General features: G+C 39.8%; 1 protein-coding gene across 2 annotated transcripts in view; it reads right to left on the reverse strand.

The window, feature by feature from the left end:
- Nucleotides 1–10,372: 10,372 nt before the first annotated feature.
- XRCC4 (X-ray repair cross complementing 4) overlaps nucleotides 10,373–23,557 on the reverse strand; it is a 60,747-nt gene continuing 47,562 nt past the window's right edge. For both annotated transcript variants that reach the window (XM_040091123.1, XM_040091122.1), the window contains exons 4-7: nucleotides 16,448–16,614; nucleotides 11,513–11,665; nucleotides 11,017–11,120; nucleotides 10,373–10,490 (exon numbers count right to left, since the gene is read on the reverse strand). In XM_040091123.1, coding sequence (XP_039947057.1) covers nucleotides 10,456–10,490; nucleotides 11,017–11,120; nucleotides 11,513–11,665; nucleotides 16,448–16,614 — 459 coding nt within the window. In that variant the 3' untranslated portion in view covers nucleotides 10,373–10,455. The remainder of the gene's footprint in view (nucleotides 10,491–11,016; nucleotides 11,121–11,512; nucleotides 11,666–16,447; nucleotides 16,615–23,557) is intronic.

A 23,557-nucleotide genomic window follows, 5' to 3' on the forward strand; every position in this document is an offset into this window, starting at 1 on the left:
GCTCTGTTCTGCACAAAGACTAAACAAAAAATGAGCTGCTTGACAAACAAATCACACCAAGAAAAGCATCCAGGTGAAAGCCATGGGTGCTATGATAGTGGGGGAGGCCCTGGCACAGGGTGCCCAGAGAAATTGTGGCTGTCCCTGGATCCCTGGCAGGGATGGCACTGGGTGATCCTCAAGATCCCCTCCTACACAAACCAGTCTGTGTGATCTACTCACAACCCTGTCCCATGGATTTTTTGGGATTTTTACAGACTGGCCAAGAAAATGACTTACTACCAAATATCCTTGTCATTTTGCAAATCCTATGTATCTTTTCCTTCCCACAGCAAAGCGGTGTTCCTGGCAAATCCCAACCAAAAACCACTTTGATTCCTTCCACGTATGGAAAATGGGGAGTCAATGGTAACCAGGACAAAGTCTTATCTAACCAGGGAAATTCAGGGGTTCACAACATGTAACTGCTTCAGAAAAAATCTTCATTTCCAGGAGATTACCCAAAGGTTGCTTACTCTGCACCCCATGTAGATGTTAGGGGCTCTGTCAGGTAACAGCCTGGGTGCTGTTGCCAACACAAACACACACATTTTAGCACCTGCTTCATTCTCATTCCCCTCACTCACAAACAATGATCAATGATGCAAGAAGCCACTGCCACACTTTGCAGAGATGTGTCCCAAATCTTATCACATATTCCTTCTCCCTGCCCCCTGGGCCATATGGCAGCTCCATGGAAGTGACTGTTTCTTGCTTTCTTCTCTCCTCATCTCTTGAACGAAACATAACAAAAACTAAACCCACCAAAACAAACAAAAGAAAACTTCACCTTCATCAAAATTCTCAAAGCTTTGCTAGAATTCAAAGATTGCACCCAAAACGCTTGGATGCTTCCAAAATGTTTTGAGCAACGAGCTACTAGTGAGCCATTTAGTTAATTATACTGTTCCCAAAGCAGACCAAATTTCATGTCTAACTAGAGAAGTTAATATTTGTCGAGGTGTAATGAAGTAAACAATCAAGCAGAGAATATACAACAGCTTTATTTTATATTTAAAAATTCTCTTTTCTTTTTTTTTTTTTAATTACTTTGAAGCTTTCAGCTGATGAGGTGCATTCACATCATGTGGAGATGGTGGGACAAAATTTGAATAACCCACTGGAAAGTGCCAGAATGCTAACATCACCCCCTGAAAGAATCCCTGGGGATTACTACACGTTAACCAGGAAAGGTCTCAAGGAAAGTTGCTGGCAATCAGATACTCCTGACCTGACCCTTCTCTCCCAGGAAACCAGGTAATGAGTATCCTTGTGAGAATCCAACACCTGGCTATAGATTAAAGAGCTGATTTTTTCCTGGCTGAGACAACAGCTCACAATATGGCTTATCCCAAATGAACCCTGCTTTTCCTGTATCTGGAATTTGAGACAGATGCAGATTCAGCAGAGGGAAATCTGGGGGCTGTATAAGCAGGGACAATATTGCCCGCCAGGTGAGCATACCTGGAAGACCCAGTCTCAGCTAAGACAAAGCCGTGCTCCAAGGTGTTTTCCTTAAGCTGAGTCTATTTCTCCAACTGAACAACAACGGGTCATTACAGAGACAAAATTTAAAGAATTTTTAGTCTTGCCTGAACTGGTTACAAAATCCAATTTCTTTCCAAGCTACTGATAGATTGACACATTAAATCATGGAATTACTTTGGTCATTCTTGAAAGCTGAGATTTTTACCTATCAGTACAGTTACCAAGAGCTGCACATTCACATCTTCTCTGCACTGAGGAAGTTTTACTTACAGACAGACAGACAGACAGACAGACAGACAGACAGAAAGAAAGAAAGAAAGAAAGAAAAGAAGAAAGAAAGAAAGAAAGAAAGAAAGAAAGAAAGAAAGAAAGAAAGAAAACCTCTGCTCTCAAACTGAACAAAGGAATGCCCTGGCACTGAAGTGGGAGTAACTTTACAAAGGCATAATAAAATAGTAAACTGGTTTTCTGTCATGTACATCAACACTGAAGACTAATTTATTTTGATTATGGCTTCAAATAATTGAGGCAGTTCTTGGTTAAAAAGGCTAAGAAAAAACTATCATGGAATAATAATTTTTATTAAATTCTTACTATATTCTTAGTATATTCAAAAATACTGGTACATACAAATGTATAGTAATGCACCTTTTTTGTCATTTTAATTACCCCGAATTTGGACACAGTTGATATCAACACAACAAGGTCTAAACTTTAGCCCATATTCTATTTAAAAAAAAAAAAAAAAAAAAAAGAAAGAGAGAGAGACAATTAAAGATGGTCACTCAATTAATATTTAGATACCCAGATTTCTAGAACAGAATGTTCTGAACTGCCCACAGAGCATCCAAATTTCTGTTTGCATGAAGAGTGATATTGTGCCTTTTTGCACACTGACAGAATTGGTAATGAGTTATAAATAAGTTATTTCTGACATTTTTATTAGCTACAAGGGAAGAAAATGTTTGCAGCTTGACTACAGGGATACCTTCTCAGGAAAAGTGTAAATTTGGGAAGAATTTAAAAGAGGGCCCAACGATTTCAGTCTGATTGGTCCCAGGTGATCACAATCACACCTATTAACTCACAGGAACAGGAGCAAAGCTAGGTAAAGACTTGTGAAATGGAGATGAGAACTGCAAGAAGATGAATTCATCTGTGAGCATCTTTTTATTTAAATCTACCTTCTTAAAACATAGTTAGATATTTAGTTTCTAAGACAGAAGGGTCATAGTCAGGATGCCCAGAGTGGGTTTTACATCTGTTTCCCTAAATATAAACATAAAGCTCTGAACCTCATGAATTTTACTCTCTGGAAGGTTAGCAGGTGTCATGTTTTACGTGTCCTAACAAAGTAAAATTAATCAGATATAAAAACGTAAATAAATGAGGTATTTGTATGTATGAGGAAATACACACTCTCTGTGTTTCATATATGTTGGGTTCTCCCTCCACCCAATTAAAAAAAGCAAAACTCAAGAGTTTACAATACTTTTGCTTTGGCATTATATCCTTTATTACTTTTAATTATACAGTGAGTAAAAAAACACAAACCCCCACAACTAATAAGATGCTGCTGACAGCTCTAGTTTTGAAAACATCTCCCCTCTATCAGATCCCATATGGGAAATTTGTCTTTTAGTGTGTGTAACTTCGTGTTTCACCTCCCTGGACGCAGGGTGTGTAACTGAGAGCTCCTTTATGAGATCACCTGGCCTGCTAGTACAGGTTAAGCTTCAAAACCAAGCAGAATACAGCAAAATGCATGACAAAATCTGAATAACTACCAAAGTCATTTGTCTATTGTGTCTGAATTATTTTGAAGCCGTTTTACCCCTTCCAAGTTTCATAGATTTGTAATATTCTGCATGAAATTTGTGCACGTGATGCATGCAGCATCATGGGTATTGAGGAAAAGGGTCCTTGAGAAGAGCCTTCCATCCTAAAGATGATCAGGAACTATGCCGCCTTCCAATACAACAACAGGTAAAATAAAAACACTGTTTTCCAGGAAGTCTGGCAACACACCAAGTGATTTATGTGGAATTTGTGTATCAGTTTAGTGCCATCTTATCACCTCACTCTTAGTGTCTTTAAGATTGATCTATGTGCCACTTTAAGAATAAAAGCTTATGGACACACAGGAAGGTGACTTTAGGACAGTACCTTTTACCTGAGATGGACATAAATAACAAAAATATCCAGTAAAATAAGCAAGTCAGTAGAGAGGAGGAAATAAGTTTAAAAAAAAAAGTTTATGGGAGTATTACATTCACTACTTTTAGATGAAACAAAGACATTTCCTTCTTCCCAATCAAAGGTGTTTTAAAACATTGTATCAGAACAGGTTTTCCATTCCCATTTTAAATGGTGTGATGATTTTGACTTTTCCTTAGGTGTAAAATATGTTTACTATCAAGTTTCCACTAGCTTCAAGACACAGTAAAAGGGCTACAGGAAGCTAAACCAAACAGGGAAACAAACTCTCAAATCAGCCGAGACCCACCAGACTCACAGGGCGCAGCCTGGCTGAGAAAACTTCCAGTTAAAAACAGGGATGTGGGCTTTACCCTGGAAAAGCAATAAATCAAGGGAACAACCACATGGCTTAGTGCAGTCTTGAATAACCCAGCTTTTAATCAAGATAGGCTGTCTGCTGTGATGAGACACTGTAATACAGCTGGGAAGTCATTAAGATAATTACGGCAGTGAGAGTTGTACAGGTGGCCAGAGAAAATGCCCTTCCAGGGAGAGCCACACTCCAATAAAAAACAAAACTGGTGTGTGCACCCAGCACTGTGGAAATGCCCACTGCCTGACTCCTCAACGGCCCAGCCAAAACACACCACAGTAAATGTGGAGTTTGAGATGGCAGCCTACAAAATACTCAATTGAGCATCTGAAGAGCTGTTATCTATAACGTGAAACAGCCACAGGTGACAGCAAACTGCTCAATGTGCTGCTCCCTGGTGTGCCAGCACCTGCAGTATCCAGGGTTTGTTGGCTGGCATTGATAGGCAGCCCATTCCCTAGCTGAAAACAAGGGCTTTTATCCCAACATTCAGAATCACTACTCTTTTAGGAACCTTTCTTCCTCAAGAACCAATACTCCTTGCTGAAAGGATCCTTCTCCAAGAGCCAACAGTTCTAAACCAAATGTCAACTCTTCTAAAGTACAGACATGTTTTCAAGTAGGGAATGCAAATGCACTGGGTTTTCTGCACATCAGTTATCTGGTTTTCAGTGTATAATGAGATATACGTAAATCTTTTTTATGCTGTTTCTTCCTGTCTGAATTACCACTACCAGAGGGCAGGGATGGATGGGATGTGGGGAAGGAATTGTCCTCTGGGAGGGTGGGCAGGCCCTGGCACAGGGTGCCCAGAGAAGCTGTGGCTGCCCCTGGATCCCTGGCAGTGTCCAAGGCCAGGCTGGACACTGGGGCTTGGAGCAGCCTGGGATAGTGGGAAGATAAAGTCCAAAATGAAATTTTATTACAGAGGTTTCCTGGGCAGACTTGCATTTCACTGTGCACCGAATTCAGTCATTCCTGTGGTCTATAGCACAAGTATTGAAAAATAATTTGGTGTAATAGAAATAATCCCTGAGAGGTCCTTTAATTTCACCAGATCCCAAAAGGACCATTACCCTGGTTGCTAACAAACAAGGTGCTAAATCTCCTTGATTAAAGGAGAAACAAAAGCTGGAATAGGGATTGCCCCTGGCAGCTTGCTGATGGCTGGCAGGAGTTTCCTGCTCACCTGATAAGCATTCAGCTGTGGAATAAGGGAGGATGAGGCAGAGAACGGCTGTGGTGGCACAGCTCCAGCACCACTAACGTTGCAGTTTCACAACTGGGTAATTAAATTCACTACCAACAGGTGTCAAAATAGGCTTGGGAAATGATTATTCATGGAAGGAGATAACATTTATGAAGGTATTGCTTCATTAATGGATGTAATTTTGATTTATTTACTTAAGAACTTGAACTTTATGTCATTTATTCTCCTTTGCATGAACATATAGACACCCACAACCCCCCCCCCCCAAAAAAATATAATTCCACCTCTGTTCAAAATGCATATTGCTGAACTGTTGAAATTACCCTGTTATTTTCAGTGGAGGAGAAAAAAAAACCAAAAAACAGCTCTGGACTCATGGGTGTGCATCAAGCTTGGACTCACCAGCTTGGTCTGAAAATGATTCTAAGATAAGAGCCTTACAATTTAACTTAAATATAATAAAGACAGTTAATTTGATGATTTATGCAGAAATTAAATTGCACTTGAAAAGATTTTACAATTCACTAAGGAAATAAAAGTTCTTTCATGTGTAACATTTAGTAGTATGTGGATAATACAACAACATTTTTAAATTTTACCTTAATCAATGTTGTTGCACCTAACTGTGCAGTGTGATCATTAATAGCTCTAATTTTTTTGATCAATCAGCAAACTTTCAACAGTCTTAGCAAAGCATAAACTTGACTCTATCAGTTACATAATTTCACTGAATAATGACATATTTTGGGGCAAGCACATTCAGCTGCATCACTTTATATGCTGAAGTGGGAACAATAAGAATCTGTGTAGAGAATATGCAGAGATATAGGCCATTTTGATAATTTTCATAGAAAAATGAAGTAGAAGTAATCTGTTGTAAATCCCTCTTAGTGCAACAGTCACAACAGGATTTTTAAAGGGACATGGAACATCCTGATACTTGTACTGTAAATGTATTTTGACCATGGCACCTGGTGCAACACAGAGGGAAACCAGTTTGGCTACCACAAGTATTTCAGAGGCATAAAACCATCAGTTTGTGGGGGGAAAAAATCAGTATCAAGTTTCAGGGGAGAGGAACAAAAGATATCTACAGCTTTAAGGGAACGGGAAATGAGATTATTCCTTGGGATGAACCATTTTCAATTTCAGCCTGACAAAAGCAGAAATAAATTAAACCCGAGGTAAATTAAAATGGCAAAGTACTAAAATTCCTTAAAAACAGACTTTTAAAGAGAAGCTTTCACAGAGGGAACTTTAACTGCACGGCACAGTCGGTTGCTGTTACAACAGGCTTTTTTTATTATTTTTAACTTTGATCAAAGCTTTTTAACCAGCAGCACCAAGCCATCAGTGGATTGGACTACACAGGAGAGCTAATTAAATTTAAAGGACCACAAAGTCCTGAGGGCATAATAAACAATCCCCAGGGTAGGAGCTTGAATGGAGGGGGTGAGAACATTTGCATGGTGAGGCAGTGGGAGATGGCAAGGTGCTTGCTCTTATTTACTATGGGCTCTGCAGAGAGCTTCATACAATCAATTCTGAACCTGTCCTTGTTATCAAACCCGCAGAAAAGTGTAGGCACTGAACGAGTGGGGAAATATGGAATATTTCCACACACCTCGGCAAGAAACACAGATTATAAAATTTTATTTGACCCAACAGGGCAGATCATTACATCCCTCCTTACCCTAAGGAGAGGTAACTTTTACCAATTATAATGTGAAATACAACTAAAGAATTTAGGGACAAGAGAAAATAAAACAAGACGCAAGCTGACTGTAAATTGGTGCTCAGCAGCCTTGTTTTGTCCACAGGCAGACACATATAATAGCATTTATAACTGAAAATAACAACAATTAAATCATTAAAACAATTTCTTCCATTGCCTACATCCCACCTGCTATGTTATCCTTTTTATCTAAAATGGTTTGCAATAATTAAATTTTTCCCTGCAGTTATGTCATATACCTGGGGGAGGAATAATACTCTCTTTTCTGGTCACTTTCCACGCACTGTGAAGAGCAAACTATCACCCCTATATCAATTTCAAACTCCTGGGAAGGCAGCAGGGAGGGGGAGCATTTATCCCAATCCTTGCTCATGTTTTAAAAGCCTTCTCACACATGGATCGCTAAAAGTTTTTTCAGTTAATGAAAGGAGTTGATTTGACGTTGATTGACAAAGCCATTATTTCCAACCACAATATCAATTATGATTATCAGTCTGATATTGTCATTTCAGGATCCCTAGGAGGAAGGGCCTCAGTAGCTGGAGTACACAAAACCAGTTAGTAAAATTCAGTGCAGAGGGGAAGAAGAGAGGAATCGGTAACAGCTGGGTTATCATTAACCAGAGTAACTGTTTTGGTATCCTAAAATGACAGAAAACGTCTTGCATCAGTGTGGTGGCATCTTGCTGAGTCACCCACTGACTCCTGTGGGCAGAGAAAACAGGCTGGCAAGTTTCTGGGAGTTGTGGTTTCTTGGGCTTTTTTTTTTTTTTTCCCCCCCATTAAAGAACAATTGTGTCCAGTTTGGCACCAGCCCATGAAGGGAACCACAGCCCTTATCCACTCCACAACCTCTGTGATATTTCCAGGTCTGCTCCTGATGGGGGAATTATGTTGAAGCGCCCGTAAAGAAAGCAACAACTACACCTGGGTTTTGGTAACCCACAGAATCTCACCAACCCTGGAGCAAAACCTCAACAAGCCAAAGCAAAACCAAACACTGACCTGCTCCCAAGAAACATTCCTGACACTTCATCCACAAAGAAACAGGAGCAGGATCTCCTTCATCTCTTCCTCTCTCAAAGCAGGAGCTCATAGGTATTTCAAGGACCCGACACATCATCTGTAGCTGCTGCTTCAAAATTTATTAAACTGCAGTGAGAGCTGGAGTTTTGTGCCTTTCTCAGCTTCAAATTCACAGCCCTAAATAGGATTTCAAATAAATCTCCCCCCATGCTCATGGCATGATGGGCAAAGCTCTTGTATAGAATCACATACAGTATTATTTAGAAATGCATTATTATTTATAAATGTTGTGCTATTTCTAATGCGATGTAATTCTCATCAGCTGTTTTTCTGAGTACTTTAAAATATTTACTAATTCAATTTAATTTCTTCCTTTGCAATACAAAGCATTAACTACATCAATGTGGAGGCAAGACAAAAACTACCATCTTTCAGTTGATCTTTGCTTTAAGCTGTGAAGCAAAAACTGTTGTGAGAAAGCAAACAATAAATAAAACCTACAAATAGTACTGGAAATGCCAAAAAAAAGAAGAAATTTAGGTAACCTTTAGGCTCCAGATTCTCCCCCTTTACAAAGATTGCAATTAATCACTCTTACTCATTTTCTTATTATTTTTTCTTCATGGGTCGTTACAATATTTGCATCAGATCGACACCAGACTGACAACTAAATAAGTTATTCAATTTTATTTTAATAAACATCAGCGGGTTTTTCTTCTACATCCACTGAAATACCCTGGCATTTGAGTGCCCCAAAAATTCAGGGAGAAGAACAATTATTGGTGGTTAAGAAAACCTTCAGAGGTTTTAAAGTCTGCAGTTCAACAAATCCTGATTTTTTTAGCTGATTTTGCAATGTCTGGGTTTCATCCCCATGAGTTGCTAGAACAGAATTATGTTGTGATGGAACCACCCCCAAATTTTCCCCTCCCAACATGAACTGAATCACCTGCTGAGCACTGCTACTTTTTCAATTAATAGTGAATTATTTGAACATACACAAATACAAATGCATTTTTACTGTGCATCTATGTGTGCATACACACACATGCTTTCACTTTCCTTCAAAGATGTTTTTTAATTATGATCTTCTCTCATGATTGTGGGTTCCATCAATATCTATCAAAACAACAATGATCTTCTGATTCTAATTGACTCCTGCAATGACTTATCAAGTTCAAAAGGAAAAGAAATACAATGATGGACCAGGAGACAGGAAAACTAAGATAATAGAAAAAAAAGCCCAGACATTATTTGTTTCATCTTTTATGTCTTATAGTCCTTGATGCTTCATGTAGCTTTGAGTTCCACTCATCCCTGAATCACTATTTTCTCCATAAAGACATCGTCTACCTCTTTTTCAGTGTGAAAATTCTAGGAGAGACTTCAGATTCAGTACTCAACTCTGCTTTCCTATTGTTCCCTGAAAGACAAAGCTTTGCATACAGGAAGAGCACCAGCTGACCTCAGTGATACTCATTGAGAGAGCTCAACAGTGCCACTGCCTTGAAAAACTCGAGTATGTTATCCAAAGCATTAACTTTATGGTGTTCATGCTATCTGCAAATCTTGCATCTGAACTTTTCCAATCAGTACCAAAACGCTGAGGACTTCGTCCCTCAAATGCAAGTGAAAGCATGTTTTTTGTTTGCACCTCAAATAAAAACACCATTGATATATTTTCCTGTTAACACTGATCAGTCCAGTCCCTCAATTGCCTGAGCAGGGCAGTGGGTGTTGTTTTAATTATTAAATACATATCACTGTCTCAAAACTCTCACTGAGCTAGTTAGGCCCCACTGAATTTAGAAGACTCCGCATCTTCCACTTTTCCTTGCCTTCTCACAAAATAAAGTATTTCTCATCATGTTACCCAAACTGACCAACTACCACCTGTCAGCATAGACTTCTGGAGAGCACAGTGCAGCATTAAATTATTTCCTTCCACAAGGACAATTTCCTCCACTTGCCTGAAGCTCTGCCTACTTTGTATAAAGCCAAAATTCCTCAGCAAACAGACCCAAATGAGTGACAAAGCTGTTTGCCACTGGCAAAAGGGTCCTGAACACTTCCTGTTCCCCATGTGCACAGAAAATTGCTGTTTTACAGGAATACATTGTTGTCTGGATTACCTTTACTTGTGGTGGAAATAAAAAAGGTCCAGTGAGAGAACCCACAGAAAATTTTGCAGTCCTAAATGGAAGTTTATGTATGTATTTTTATACACATTTGTCTATATATCTATACATATATATAACCATATTACAACTATCAATGCAATTTTGAAGTTTTGATAGCATTTGCCCCATGTATTCCCAATAGTTTATCACAAACATGCCAAAACCCTGATTCACAGCTAAATATATTGTACCGTATAATGGGCCATCACTGCATCCCACACACTTTACAAGGCTCTAGTCCTGGAAAAATTCATCAGATTAAGTTTCATGAGTATCTTCACAAGGCCAAAAATTCTCTGACAAATTAAAGTGGATTCTGCTATAAATACATTTTCATTCCATTTATGAACACAGCTCTTTTTATAGCTGTTAAACCTCCTCTCTTTCCCTTTTTTAAACACTATTGAAACTGTCAGGAGCTACCTTTTACACTTTATCAATCATGGCACACACATCATGATTCCTAGAATTTAAAATGGAATTGTTGATGGTTCAGATAGTGTTAGACCGTCATTAGTTCTGCAAAGCGTGTAATTTGTCACTTTGCAAGAATTGACAGCACCTTCACTCGTGCAGCATGCTTTTAAACCTCCCCTCTCTAATTTGAAAATGCCAGTATTGTACTCTGCTTCAGTAGAGGTATTTTTAAGGCTTGCTGGCTGGCTTGTCACTGAGCAATCTGTCAGGTAGTATTTTGCCTTCCTTAAGGTTTATTCACACAAAGCCTGTCTGTGATACAACACAAAGACAATGCTTTCTGTCTTACCTGATGGCAACGAGGCCTGTGCTAGATTTTCACTTTCCTCATCAGTGCTGGCATCATAGTTGTTTTCTCTCTTTATAGCCATCTCAGTAGGAGCTACACTATCCCTAAAAAACAAAAGAAAAGGAAAGAAAATAAGATATTTTTGTTCCTTAAAGGAAATAAATAATTCAGGGAGAGTATGTACAGAATTACCACCTATGGATAGGGCAGGAACATGATCTGATTGGAAAATCAACTGCAGCCCAGCAGAAAACAGGGCAGACCCATGAAGCATGCACTTCTTGGCTACAGCACCCACCCAGCAATATGCTGCTGCTTGCAAGGATGCCAGAAAGAATCCTCCTCTTCCATGACTTCTAGGACTGGTTTGGAAAACCCAGCACTCAGCAAGGAAGAACTGTCACTCACTGTCAGGGCCAAGGAAATGGAAACTGAACTAAGCTAAACTCAAATATGCACCTGGTACCACACCAAGAAACCCAGGGAAATTAAATACCTTGCACATTTGGCATCCACTGCAGATTCTTTAGCTTCACTCAACAACTTCTGCAAGTTTCTTATCTTTGCCTTCTTTTCATTCAGCACCAAAACAAACCTGCTGTAAAGGTCTGCCTCCAGCTCCTCTTTAGCTTCCACGCATTTTTCCAGCCTGCAGCACAAAATTAACTGTTACACCAATTCTTCTCTTTCCTAGAAGACAATTCTGTTGTGAGAGCAGCCAGGAATCCCCACTCCAAACCACTGGACCGGTTCAGCATCTTGTGTCTGAAACAGGCCAGAGTAACTTTTTTGTTGTTGTTTTTCCACAGAGAAGTGCAATGAACTTTGCTTCCAAATTCCCAGATGTGAACCTTTCTCTTCATGCCAGTTTTTTGGTTTGGTTTGGTTTGGTTTTGGTAGGTTCTTGCACACCTCCATCTGAGACAACTAAAATTCAATTAGGCAAATATTCTTTATTTTCAATGCAGAATCACAACAGTGGGCATACCTTAGCAGGATACACATAATGAGATTATGAACAGATATGATTCATCCTGACAGGTCTCAAATCTGGAACACACTCGTGTGTAAAATATATTTGAAGACAAAAAGAAAATTCCAAAATATAAAAATGTTCAGAAGCTCTTAATATATTCAAAGGAAAATATATTTCAGTTTTTAAAAAAATTTATTAGGCACCTGTGGGTAGATGAATGTCAATAAAAAGAAGCACAATGGGAGTATTAAATTAAGAATATGGATGTATAAACTCATAAGCAAAACTAGAATACAAGCAAACCTGAGCACAACAAATCAAGCTATTTGTAGCAAATGTAATTCTGGTGTTTATTTCTTATATTTCATAATCTTTCGGTCCTTGGGTTGAACCACAAACATTTTATTAGCTGTGTATACAAGAAGCAAATAAACATCTCAGTAATCTTACTGATCATGGTAAATATAGTAAAAAGTCATAAAAAACATTTTTTTTCACCAGCCTGGGTAAGGCTGTAAGAAACTTTAGAAGGCCTATTATGCTATTAAACCCAGACATGTAGTAGACTTTAAAAAATATTAATTTATAAGGCAAGAGATTTCAACAGACTCCCTACATAAATACTAATTATTTTGTTCACAGATCAAAACCATATATGATGTAAGAAGCAAGACAATAACAAAAAAACCCCCCAGAAACTCACAAAGTATTAAGCCTACTGTTCAATGCTTTAGGGATATGCTTGATAGCTGATAAATAATTCATCTAATTTAAATGCAAATAGCAAAACATCATTACCATATAGATCAGTTCAATAATTCCTAAATGAAAGATCATAGGTATTAATCAACTACCAGGAGACTTTCCACCTACAAAAGGGAAGTTAACTGTTTAGTGGGGAATAAATAGACAATTCACAAAGAATCATAAACCCTAATGCAGGGCCTAGAAGAGCCTGGACATGCTTGATACTAATTATTTCTGTATACATAAAAATGGGGGGAAAAAGGATTTTGTCTAAAATATGCTAATCTTGTCTGTATCAAATCCTGTAGAATAACCCCCTCTTCCCACACAAGAACCAGGGAAAGCGGTTGCTCTCTGCCTTTACTTTGCCAAGGCACTGGTTTGTGTTGGAGCAGTTGAGGCTGTCCAACAAATACTGAGAAATGTGGCTTACTTAGCCAAAAATTTGCCATTTAAGTTAACTTCACTGAGGCCTTTGAGAGCTGCAAAGACATTCCCTGATGAAAACCCATGTAACCGGAAACTCCCAGTGAAGTAAAGCTGAAGCTGCCTGGACTGTGAGTAGTACAGTAGAGAAACCTACTGCAAGACTAGCCAATTTCTTCAGTCTCTGGAGAAAAAAATTAGCATCTAGAATATTAGAATATTAACTCTTCCCTCTGGGCAAAACCAACCAGTAGTGCGCCATCAGTTAATCAATATGATTGTTTCCATTTATGTGAACACCTATTTTGATTTTTTTTCCCATTATTCAAAGCTATCCACATCCAAATACATTCTTCAGACACAGAATGGCATTAATTTGGCAAAACACTCAATGTAAAAGCACTGAACATCACAAAAGCATCACATTAATGCTGTACTTGCAAGTTAGAAGCCTTTAAAATACACTGTTACACGGCATATCTGATACTTTTAACAGAGACTGGTAAAAGGCAATGGTCTTGGGGACAGACATGCTTTAATTGTGCAGGCTCTGTGGAGCCTTCAGGATTCACTGAGGCGTTCACCACCTAAGCTACGTGAGCACACAGCAGAGCTGGCTGGGTTTCATTCCAATACCTCAGCGGCTGTAAACACAAACTTTAATTGCCATTCCTCACATGCTGCTGCCTGTGTGTGTGCCCTGTGCCCCTCATCTCCCCAGGCCAAATGGAGGAGCTGCTCATCTCACAGACAAGCTCTCAGCACGATGAACCCAAGTGGGGGTTAATTGCTGGAGCGATGCCTCCCAATTTGTGCATCCTCAGGTCTCTCTCCAAGGCTTTTTGTGCGCCAAAATGCACCCACGGTGACAGGTATCAAAAATCCTTCACAGCCCACCGAAACCAGCCACTGTTAAGGACTATGACAAACAATAAACTGAGATATTAATAATAAAAACCAAGATTTCAAGTGCTGACCCAACACAGAGCAATCACATGCTCTACAGAGGTGAACGTGAGCTATGAAACTTAATGGCATTTCTTTAATTATTAGTGGCAACCTTCACAATTCAGCACTATGAAGGAAAGAATTCAGCATTTCTGGTATTCATCCCTGTTTCCAGTACTCTAAAATAATTCCTGGATCTCACAGCACTGCTCTCTTGCATTTCAGATTTACCCTTCCCCCAGCATTGGCAATGGTATGGAATGTTGATGAGCTAATGCTGGAGACTCAGTTTCAAGCCCAAAGTACCTAGCTTGCATTTTTTATAATCTGCTTGTGGTTTAAATATACAGTCACTGCAGTTGACCACAACATAAATTGGCAGCTATTTTGAATTTGGCTTCGCTACACAAATTTTGGATTCTGATAACACACCCCATGCCCAAACCAGAAATTTGATTTTTACTGTTCACAGAATTATTTTGCTACAGGTTGTTATTAACACTTAAAATTTGCCACCTCCATTGTCATGGAATCACAGATTGGTTTGGGTTGGAGGGGCCTTAAAGCCCAGCCAGTTCTACTCCTTGACATGGGCACGGATACCTTCCACTCACTACCCCAGGTTGCTGCAAGCCCTGTCCAACCTGTCCTGGAACTAATCAGGAACTATATGAAATAAAGAGAACAGCTATTCTGCTGTGATATCTTAGCTCATCCACCCCTGAGGTGTGCATACACAGACACACACACTCAACCCCTGGCAGCCACCTGCTCACCAAAATCTCTGTGATGGTCAAGGAAATTTGAACAGGGAGATGGAAATGGTATGATTTAATAATTCTACCCAGTGCCCCACAACTAACGGGCACAAAAGCATCTCTCAGAAGCCTGCCTGCTATGTTCTAATGAAGTCCTGAGGAGAGAGGCTATGAGCAGAGGGAGATGCAGGGGCTGTGGGGCTGGCGTGAGGCAGGAGTGCAATTCTCCACACCACGCGCTCCGTATTTGATGTTTCACCACTTAGCACTGTGCGTGGTACAGGATGTAAATCCTGAAATCCTGCCTCCTGAACAATGACAGGCACAGCTTTGTTCAGCTCGGGGCAGCTCAGTGTTTGGAGCTGAAGCAGCAAAGGGAGGCAGCGGGGTAGAACTGGGCTGTGGCAAAAAGAATTTTAAAAAAACACCACACCAAACCAAATCTAAAAAACAAACAAAAAACCTCCCCCCAAAAAACAAACCAAAAAGCCCAATACTTCCTGAATGAAAATTATTTTTGAATTATTTTTATTCTGCATTTAACACACATGGCCAAAGACTGGTGACCATAAAACCTTCAGTGTATATTTTGAAAAAACATTTTTCATCTACTCAAAACTATAAACATGCTAAAAAAATCCACCAGCTTGCACTGAGAACAGTCACGCAACTCTGGTTTTTTTTTTTTCCTCCTTTCCTTTGGGGTTACTCTGTAAAAGTGCCACCCCACCATGGAAATTGATACAAGCACTAATGCTTCTTACACATCAGCGTGTAATGCAGTACAGAACATGGGTTATACAATACACTATTGTTCAATTACACTGTTAAGCAGTAAAACACTACTTAGGGAGGCCCTTTGCTTGTCAGGGAGACTGTCAGGAGAAACAGTTACTCATTTTAATGATAGGGAAACAAAACTAACTCCTCCCAAAAGTTGGCTGTCTTTTTCAAGTAAATTAACACAAATTAGCCGCATTCTTTCATCAATCTTTCTAGATTGTGTGTTTTTTCAGGTAAAGCTACAGAAAAGCAAGATAAATCTCTGACTGCTCTGTGCTAAGAATTCTATGCTCACTGAAACAAGCATAGATTATTTCACTATTGAATGACAGACAATTCAGAACATAAATGCAACAGCAATTACAAAAATCACTTGAAAAATAATGGTACTTTTTCCTATAATACTCAACTCATTTTTCAATTCTCGCTTTTTCAACAAAGAAAACGGATGAAAGAAACAGCAATTTCTTCTGCACTCAAAAATGTATATAATTTACACTGCCATTCCTAAGAATTATAGGAAATAATATTAATGAAAAGGCTTCCTAAAGAAAGTTAAAGCAGCTAATTCCACAGGTTTTGAGGTGTTTGGGGTTTTGTTTCTAACTCATAAGCTAAAACCACCTTTAATTGCAAATTTTTGTATCAGTTGAGTGTTTATCAAAGGGAGGAGATGCATAACCACATGGGCTGTGAGTAACTGAGCTCAAAGCAAGTCTCAAATGCATAAAAATTTCTCTCCACTGCTGCAGAGCTTCTCAGTTGTCACCTCTGAATCCACCCGGGAACTCACCTCTTCTCCACATTGCTCCAGTTGCTGAAAAGCCTTTCATTTTCTCTCTGCAGATGCTCAGTTTTGGCCTGCAGCTTTCCCAGGCTGTCCAGGCAGTAACCAATGAGTTCCTTGATCACTTCTGCTGGACTTGGGACTTCTTGCAGCTTCAGAGATCCAAGTCTGAACTGGGATACAAAGAAAGAATGAGTTATTTCAACTGTACAAGAAACTTACACTGAGGCTTTGCTCCAGTAAACTTGAATACATCTTTAATAAGCGTAAGAAATACCTAACAGTCCTCCAGTTCAAAGCGGGATAATAAATTTGTCATGCAGAGAATAGAGGAATATGTGGAATAATCTACATGCTAATTATTTCCAGAGGGCCACGATGTTGAGAAGGTTATCTGGAGCAGAACTGCGGGAGCTGGGCCTGGTCAGGCTGCAGAAGGGAAGGCTGAGAGGGGATGCCATCAATCCATACCAACATCTCCAAGGGGTGCCAGAGCATGGGGCCAGGCTCTGTTCAGTGGTGCCAGGGTCAGGATGAGGACCAGTGGCCATCAAATAAACCACAGCGAGTTCCACCCTAGCAGGAGGAGGAACTTCTCTGTGTGGAGGGGCAGAGCCCTGGAACGGCTGCCCAGGGAGGGCCTGGAGTGTCCCTGTGTGGAGACATCCCAGCCCCAGCTGGACACGTTCCTGTGTCACTGTCACAAGGGACCCTGCCTGGGCAGGGCTTGGGCTGGGTGAGCTCCAGACATCCCTTCCAACCCCTAATATCCTGGGATTCTGTGATTCTGCGATTTATGCGGCTAATATGAAAAATCTAGCCAGCAAGTTGTCATCTCCAGGATTCAGACAGCAAGGTCTTAATCATAAAAGGATTCCCTCAATTAAAGAGGCAGCCTCATCAGTTCAGTGAGATTAAAGGATCTATAATGAACCACTGTGTTTCTTCAGCAATGGGGATGCCGCACAGGATGTATAGGAGCTCTGAACATTATTTGTTTTGCCTGGTCTGGGACACAAAACAAAAAACCGTTGTTTTTTTCATGTTAAACAAAGAATACCTCAGCCATACATACCATCCAGTGCCAGCTGAGTTATAAACATGCAAACCTGGGTGAAGACACATTAATATCCAACACAGTAGTCTGAGGGAGTGGAAGAAGGAGAAGGGGTCATCTCTCACATCTTGTGATTGTCAAAAAGACTGACATAAATTTTGTGGCGTTTCCCAATGGAGAGAAGTATTACCCATCTTTTCAATTTGAATATGTAGCTATAACATCTTAAAAAAAAAACCCCCATAATTGTAAGTGATAAACACTAGGGAAGAGTTCACTCAGTGTTGTGGCACCTCACCTATTAAAATCAGAAATGCAGTTTGATTAGGTTTTTTTCCCCCATTTTACTTGGGAATACATGGGAAATTACATAAAAGACATCAATTAAAAAAATGCTTATTGTTTGTTAACTTTTTTTAAGACAAGTTTCACTAATGCCATGCATAAGTTTTGCCTGAAAAAGGCTCAGTAAAAACTGCTCACAAAACTTCCAAAGACATTGTTTGAAACAAGGAACAGTCCTTCCAAGCGGACCTTTTATCTCTGAAAGTCTCTGCTACAATACATGATACCATCCTGACCTCCTTCAGCAAGGTCAGTCTGTCAGAAAATGTGAAAAACCTGAAGGTTTAATTTCCAATTAGCCACCAAATTCACATGTGTGGTCTCTAAAGCATCGTTGTCATTAGCTGGTGTACATCTGATGGCTACAGATGAAAAGATGCTTTTAATTTATTTTTGGAAATTAGATTACACTATCAGTAGCCCACAGACTGATGCGCACTCCCTGAATATCACACTTACTGTCTGACAGCATTAACAAAGATGGACGTTTGTGTAAAGGAAACTGTTTTTCATCACTTGCAAGCCACCAGCATGCTATCTGGATAAAGAATTCACAGAGATAGAGAGGCACAGTAGCACAGATAAACAGTATCACAATCTTTTATCATGAAGGAAATAGCAAGGAGAGCACACCACTTTTGTCTTATGCCTTAATATATTCAACTGAGATCAGGTTTAGGTAAATATATTTAACCAGGACAAACAAATCAACAGTTTTCACTGCACAAAAAGAACACAAAATATATAATCCTAAAACAGGTTAAAGTGAATAGCAGGAGAATTATTCTGAAAGCCTGGTACCACGCACAACCAAAATCACACCAGACACAAAGCGGACATTCCAAAACCAACTGTAATTTAAAAAAAAAAAAAAAAACAAAAAAACAACAAAACACCACTGGTACAGTGACACAGAGTATGTGCCCATCTCTGCAGATGTTGAAGTCCAACACTGATGGTCAATCTTTACTTTAGCCTTTATTTCAGTCTTTATGCAAAGCAATTGACTATTACCTACTATCTCATAATAAAATTCACTGCTTCTGTGTCTTAGACATTGAGACCTGTGGACCATTTCTAGGAGGCCCACAAAGGGGAAGAGAGCAAGCCCATCACCAGGAGGCTTAAATTTATCATGCAGGTGCTGGCAATTCAACTAAAAAAGGAAAAAAATAGTAAGGTTTTCTGCAAAACAAGTATTCTTCTGTATCTTCCCTCCTCCCCCAGTCATCTAATCTTAATTTAGTATAACTGTGGGGAGAACATTATCCAGCTATCTCCAGGAAAACACAGAACGTTTGCATACAGCCCTAATTAAAACAAAACTAACATGACAGCCTGGAACAGTGGAAGGTGTCCCTGCCCATAGAAAGGAGTGGAACAAGATGGCTTTAAGGTGCCTTCCATCCCAAAGCACAGAGTGATTCTGTGATCCTGGATTTTGTGGTTGTGCTCTGCCTCCCTCATACAGCATGTTACACAAAGTGCACTAAAAACCTCTTCCCTGAGGCTGTTGCTCCAGCAGGGAATTGTTTTATACCACCTATTTAACATACAGAGACGTCAGCACTAACAATAGCAACACTGCTATCTCGGCAAATTACAGCTGAGTGGTGTTTGCCCCACCAGGAGCCCGGTGCTGAGAGGCTGATAAGCCTAAAAGGCAGCCAGGTTCACTGAATTCCCAAAGCAGGACTAAAACAACGTAAAGAAAAGAGAAATCTCAAGGCAGTTCTGCTCTGGCGTCCTGCTGGCATCCCAAACTGGAAAGCAGACAGGTAGACGAGAAAATGACAAAATAACACAATTTTATATCCAAGGACCCTGAATTTGGGACGGGTGTGTAAATTGCAGACAGAATTGTATTAAAATTAAGTGTTGTGGGGGGAAATATAACATTAAAAATGTGATGTTAGTTTTTCCCACATGCTGCTAAGATTTTCCTTGCAACTACATCAAGAAACAGTCCAGTTATTTGCCCTTTATTGCCAAAACCACAGCAGGGAAACTGCAAACAGTGCTAGGGAGATGCAGTGGAAGTGGTTAAAGATCAGGACACCACAGCAAACAGTCAACTGGGTGGGATATCAAGATAAGCAGCTCTTGCTTACTGCAGGAGTGAAAGAAAACATCATTAACACCTCACTAAGCTAATCTGACAACCACCACGTCTTTCATTTCGATCACATTTCCAAGGTGATTTTGTAATTTTTAACGGTGAATTTTAATATTTTTATTTTGTTAGCTTTGTAAATTCCTGCACGTTGCTGCTCCCCAGACGAATTTAAATTTCTCACCATCCTTACAGCTGCTGTAGCTCTCTGGCTCTGCATCATCTGCAGATGTAACTAATGTGCTTTCTACTTCCCCTTTCAGATCATTCAAGAAAACATTATTTAAAACACTGAAGCTCTAAACACTTCATTTATACAGAGAAGAAGCAGATCTGGTAGAGGTCGAAGGAGACAACAGACTGACTGTGACTGATACACTGCTGCCCTTCAATATCTGTTTTATTGTTTGTTGGGATTTTATTTTTTCAATTTTTTATTTTTTTAAAGGCACAGGAAGATGAACACAGAAGCATTTATAAAACTGTGTTCCCTTAATCAGAAATCATAGTCATCACATATCCACCAGGCCTGTATTTTGAGCTTGAGAAATAAAACAAGAATTAGAAGCTTATGATAAAAATGTCATTTTTCCCTGACCTCTCAACCTGTCCACTGTTTGTCTTCTAGAGATTAAGAAAGAAGTGATCCCAACCATAAGACGCAAAATATTGCTGAAATAACTGAAAATTTTCTCAATTTTTCTTCTAGATGCTTATGCTTAAGGGAAGATGTGTTTCATATAAGAAAACAACAGTTATTAAAAAATGAGACAACACATTTTTCGCCAAGATTCCCAAACTGAAAGCTACTTTATTGTATAGAGACAGTGAATTTTAATTTTGCCTTAAGTAACACATATTTGCTATAAAATCTTTGCATTATTATACTTCACTAAAAATCAGAGTTATCATATCTAAGGCAATAATTATTGAAGGTCATGCACTGAAAGAAGAAGACATTCACATAACAATGACTCTCTTCTGAGTGAGAGTCTGAAGCTAAACATTTATTTCCAATAACAACAATTTTTCACTATTGTCTATAAGGAAAAAAAGTCATGCTGGAAACGGTCATTACATCTGCTTTGCTGGCTGTGATTTCTCTCTGCATTAGTAAAATATTCTAACAACCCTTTCTAACAGTATTTTTTACCCACAATATATGTAAGGAATTCTATACTTCCATGAGGTGGAAAAAAAAGAAATTAGACAGTTCTGTCTTTTGTTGTCCTGGTAGCATATAGCAGATAGATAGATAGATAGATAGACAGACAGACAGATAGACAGATGGAAAAAAAAATATATATATATTTATAGATTAACATGTTGTGTGTATTTGTGAGCCTCTCTCCCCTATTAAATCTTAACCCACGGTATTTCAGTTTTTCCTTCTCTGTTTTGAAAACTAACTCACAAACAATTTTTGGAGTGCACACTTGACAGATACTTAGGTCTAATTTTGAAATGAAAATATTCCCAGCATGTGAACTGAATGATACAGGTTTAATCATACAAGTCAATCTTTTACAGCCTGTTACAGGCTCTAACTCAGCTCACTCAGCTTCCACTCCTCCAACCCCTGAGTGAGACACCGAGAACTCTTCCTACCCCTGAGCGAGACAGAGAGAACCCTGTGCTCTGCCCCAAGAACAGCACTGAGCTAGCACACCCAGGAACACCTAGCTCCTTGCAGACAGATGCTGCTTCCTGCAAGGTATTGCACAAGCAATAACCTTTCACCAGGGAAATATTAAAGAAGAATTTGAGGGGGAAAAAAATAAATTCCAGCGCATCTCACCAGCACGGAGCAGCTGTGCAGTCTCTGCCTTCTTGGAGACCTGCAGTCTGTGAAAGCAGCTGTGACCCCCGTGCTGGAGCAGGAAAGCCCTACAGATCCACACAACAGCAAATCCTTTTGTCACTGCCCTGTTCCAAGCACAGAATCACAGAGTCAGAGAATGTGAGTGGTTGGAAGGGACCCTAAAGCCCATCCAGTGCCACCCCTGCCATGGGCAGGGACACCTTCCACTGTCCCAGGCTGCTCCAAGCCCCAGTGTCCTACCTGGCCTGGGACACTGCCAGGGATCCAGGGGCAGCCACAGCTTCTCTGGGCACCCTGTGCCAGGACCTCCCCACCCTCACAGGGAAGAATTTATTCCTAATATCTTACCTAAATTCTCCCCTCTTCTAATTTCTACCCATTCCTCCTTGTCCTGTCCCTCCAGTTCCCAATGCAGAGTCCTTTCCCTGTAGTTTCTTCACATACTGGAAGGTGCTCTGAGGTCTCCACACAACCTGTTCCTTCACAGGGTGAACAAACCAAATTTTCTCAGCCTGTTTTCATAGTATAGATGTCCCAATCCTCCTCTTATGGGCTCTGTGGCTACCTAGAAAACGCCTGTTAGGAGAAGGTGTTAAAAGCTGTACAGGAGAATTACCCTGAAGTCCCCTATCCATGTCCTTGTCTACTGCTGGTAGTGAAAGCAAATTCTTTACTACAGAGTCTGAATGTCTTAATTAAAAGTAATTAGACTTGAGTTAATTTAATTCCAAAGGAATTGTTACAAAAGGTAGTTGTACCTTGCATGTAAGATACAGCAACTTCTTTTTCTCAGTTAAGAGCTGGAGCGCTTGCAAGACAGGCAGGCTGTGATTCCCTGTTAAATATCAACAACCTCTCCTACTCCAGACTCTGAAATAAGGTAGAATCAACACTCGGATAAAAATAAGCTTTCACTATGAAAATACCTAAGAATTTAAAAGAGAAAAATGTTAATGAAAATTCATGTATAGGGTTAAAGAATATGACCTACAAACGAATAATGCTGACACTTACACAAAGAAAGTATTGTTACAAGCTTGAATCTGGAAAGCATTATACCATTTTTATTTCTTAAGTCAATCAGTGAGTGGTCTTGATTTTTTAAAGCTGTGCCACTATTATCTCCAGGGATATCATTCAGCAGTAACTATGACATCCCTGGGTGTGGTAATAAAACGACTACACTAGACTTGCACAATACAGTGATGACAACCTGAAAGCAGAAGTTGCTTTTGTAACAGCAAAATCTAGGAAGCTAGAAGAAATTACACAGCACCATGGAAGCCAAGAAATCTGGCAGGTTACATCAGACAGTGTAAAAATATGATCACCAACTCCAAAAAACAAGTTTAACACAAAAACCCTGCCTGCAACAAACTTCCCCCTGACGAAGGCATTACATCTACTCTAGAGCAAAACAGCAGATGTGATTGATATTTCTCTCCAGTTTTTACCACACGCTGCAGAAACCTTCAGAATTGCCATCCGATTCACTCTACGTCCACTGGAAATTAAATTCCTCCTGGCTTCACTATTTTGCCTGAGAGCTGTTCCCAAGTATTTTTTGGAGAGCGCTCCACTGCTCCTCACACCATCAACACCATTCATGGCACTGTGGGCCCCGTAAGGACTGGAGTGCAAAGAGGAAAACGACAGAGAAACTGGAAACATCACAGGTGCTAGAACACAACTGATAACTATCCCCATAAGGATAAGGAGGGCTCTGTTACTCCTTCCACCCCTCATCCAGCTTTATGCTCCGCATGGGCAGCAGGCTCT

This window comes from Hirundo rustica, chromosome Z (genome assembly GCF_015227805.2).
Source record: "Hirundo rustica isolate bHirRus1 chromosome Z, bHirRus1.pri.v3, whole genome shotgun sequence".
NCBI lineage: Eukaryota > Metazoa > Chordata > Aves > Passeriformes > Hirundinidae > Hirundo > Hirundo rustica.